At 39.1% G+C, this 3293-nt stretch overlaps 1 protein-coding gene across 1 annotated transcript in view; it reads right to left on the bottom strand.

Moving 5' to 3' along the window:
* The window catches only part of LOC103599019 (usherin-like), a 160683-nt gene that overhangs the window by 112604 nt on the left and 44786 nt on the right, over positions 1-3293 (bottom strand). The window contains exon 8 of the mRNA XM_008583091.1: positions 2501-2663. Coding sequence (XP_008581313.1) covers positions 2501-2663 — 163 coding nt within the window. The remainder of the gene's footprint in view (positions 1-2500; positions 2664-3293) is intronic.

Below are 3293 nucleotides of genomic sequence, written 5' to 3'. Positions count from 1 at the left end.
AGTAGACACAATCACATTAAGAGTTTGTTCTTACTAGGTTATTTTGTTTTGTTTTTGAGTCCTAGACATCTTATCTCTTTATCAGGGAAGACACATTTTAATAGGAGGATATCTAGAGGCAATATCTATACAACAGAACAGAATTCTACACAATGGAACATCTATACAATAGAATAGAGGGGAAAATGATTTGGGGGGTTGGCGAGAACAGAGTGACAAAGCATTTTCAAAATGAAATTGGCAAGTTGGTTTCCTGCGATTTAATGAAAATGTCTGCATACGCCAAACCCCGTCTTTGGGTTGAGCTAAATGTATTTCCTCTGGTGGTGAGAGGAGAAAGAGGAGGCAGAAATTACATGCCATAACCTCCTCAGAAATACTGCAGGCTCCTGGCCATAACGGTATAAGGGGATCTCTGCAGTCTCAGAATGAAAAAGAACTATGTGTCTACATTCTATTTCTGTCCTTACAAATTTCTGATTTTTTTTGCAGCTATCTAAGAAAAATTTGATATTGTTGTTGTCTAAGCACATTTAAACTTCAGCTGAAATAACTGCCAAGTGATTCATGCCTATGTAGGTGAATATAACGATTGTATCTGGAGCCCCAGTGCGCCATTTCCATTTCACTTTAAATAAAAAACAAAATGTATCTATGTCAGTCAGTGCCCTTCTGCTGTACTCAGAGGTATCAAACAGGCTACAATTATGATTGTGAAGTGATTGTGTCACATTGGAGGAAGGTTTATTGCTTTTGAGTCTGCGAGGCAGTAACACATTCTGTTTCATATTACTCTTTATATCATTGTTTGGCTGTGACTAGAATAATCAAATGCCATCAAATGCTGTCAAATTCAATTTACAGTATTTTTCATTGAAGCGGGCTTTCTGCATTATATTTCCTGTTTTCCCTCTCCATAGCTGCCATGGAATAGTCACTGTAATCATGAGCTTTATTTACAAAACCAACAGAGTGAAGCCACGTCCTGCTCTATAACAGATACTTTATTTCCCTTTATTCAGAATAGGAATTTGATGTGCTTTTCTCATACAATTAGCATTAAGTAGATGAAAGAAAACTATTTCAAGAGGATGGGCATTTTAGAGCCTGCACTAATGTGCTTAGCGTAAAATGTAAATTCACATTAGCCATTTTTACATGTTCATGTGTATTTGAATCAGAAATATTATTCTTCAAATTAATGTTTGCTGAGAAGAAATTTGGCTTGCTCGTTTTCAGTAATGTCATTTACATAACCAGAAATGCAATAGTACTTCCTCCTTTTGTAATTTTCCTCCACACCCTAGCTCATCACTGAAGATGCATCTGAATCAAAGGGTTTCAAAATACCCGAAGTTAGAGGAGGAGCCTACACTAAGTTTCACTAAGTGTTCGGGGTGTAGGACCAGACCAGGGCAGGGGCGAGGCTGCTGGAGGGACTCAGGACACACGCTGAAGTGCTGACGTGGGATGAGCATCTGAGAAGCAACATGTTGAGCTTCGTATGCCTCATGTGAATACACTGCTGTTGGCATGAGGTTTTCCTCCTGCAAATCCCGCACGACGGCCAGCATCTGCATTTTCTGTCTTCCACAGCAAGCTCTCAGGCGGCAGCATCTTTGTCCCCTTGGCTCTGTCTGCATCTTACCTTCTTTCCTCCTCCTCCTCCTCTCTCCCCCATTCCCCTGCCCTCCCTCACCCCCTCTCTCCCTCTCTTTTATTCCCTCTCTCCATTCCCTCCTTCTTAGTATTCATTATTAATTTAAAGAAAACAGTAAAGGATGTTCATGTTGATCAGGTGAAGACCAGATCAGAGAGCAAAATACCTTTGAAACCAAAATGCTCACGGTCTCTATATCTCTCTTCCCCCTTCTCTGTCTCTGTCTCTCTCTCTCCTCAATTTCTCCCTTCCTCTCTTCTCCATCCCCTCTTTCTTTCATTTTTTTTTCTCTAGTTTAGGTACTCTTAATAAATTCTGCACATAATGGTGAAAACAAACTGCACTGGCACCAGCTAGGCAGTTGAGTGAACACTCACTGAAACAGAAGGGGCTGAAAAGTGGAGCCCCTATATCTGCATGTGGAAAGCACCATCTTTGGAGGATGAGAAAAAGCCTTTCCCACCTCTACATAATAAGTGATGGGAAATATTAGACTTCCTGTCCCAGATCTGGTTCCTCCTCTGGAAAGACTAAGTTCTCTTGGTCAGTGAGCCTCTGGAGGATTACTCTACTGCTTCATCAAACAGAAGTCTATGTGGGATATGTGGTCTTAGCTTTCAAACAGATCTCAACCAAACTGTCTCACGGTAGTTGTGGCTTTTTCCTCTGGATAATGTGTAAAAGCTTCAGCATCAATCTGGGTCCCCACCAGCAAGTGCTCCAAAAATACATGAATTCCCATTCATGCTCTTATGAACATAGAAAATGCATTTGATTCCACAGTTCTGGGATAGGACACATTCTTAAATAACTAAAAGTCATAGTAATGGCCCATCTTACCTGTGAATAAAGTAGTTGATTATGACTCCATTTGGCTTTTTAGGTGGGCTCCACTTAACCTCTATGCAAGCTGACCCCAATGCCTTAAGAATAGGGGCATTAAGACCCACTGGGGCTGCTTCAGATGTTTTGACAAACATCCTACTGCTAACTCCGCAACCTCCTTGAAAAAAAAAATTGAGGTTTTTAGTTATTTGTCAAGCAAAGAAAATAGTTACATATGCATATAGAAGGGTAAATATATTATGAAAATAATTTTATCTGAACTTTTGTATAATACCTATTTACATTTTTTAGACTAGTACTATACGTCTCTATGAGATTTGAACATTTACATAGGGAATCATTTTTGGAAAATCCATTAATTAACCATATATTTATACAGGCATAGACAATAAAGCATGTGCTTGTCTGAAGTTTCTCTAGTCTATTGCAGTCGTTCTAGCTAGAAAGTGAAAGTGCACTTGAATTTCACAAGTGTATGTGTGGCCTATGCATCTTGTATGCTCTTTTTATTATTTTTGCCACTATTTTAAACTAATGAATGCTCTTCAAGCACACAGGACTCAAATAATTAGTTTGAAGGACACTGGATGTGTCAGATGCAGAAGTTGACTTCATACTTAAATCAAGAAAACACATTCATTTAAAACTATTTCCACATTGATCAGCTGAAGACCAGATCATGGAAAGAAATGTCCTTTAAACAAACGTGCCATGGACTGGTTTGTAGAGAGAAGTGGGCAAAGTGACACATAATTTCTGATATGAATTCAGCATAATAAAATCATCA

Source organism: Galeopterus variegatus, unplaced genomic scaffold, assembly GCF_000696425.1.
Source record: "Galeopterus variegatus unplaced genomic scaffold, G_variegatus-3.0.2 Scaffold2828, whole genome shotgun sequence".
NCBI lineage: Eukaryota > Metazoa > Chordata > Mammalia > Dermoptera > Cynocephalidae > Galeopterus > Galeopterus variegatus.
This window is presented reverse-complemented; position numbering and strand designations above follow the sequence as displayed.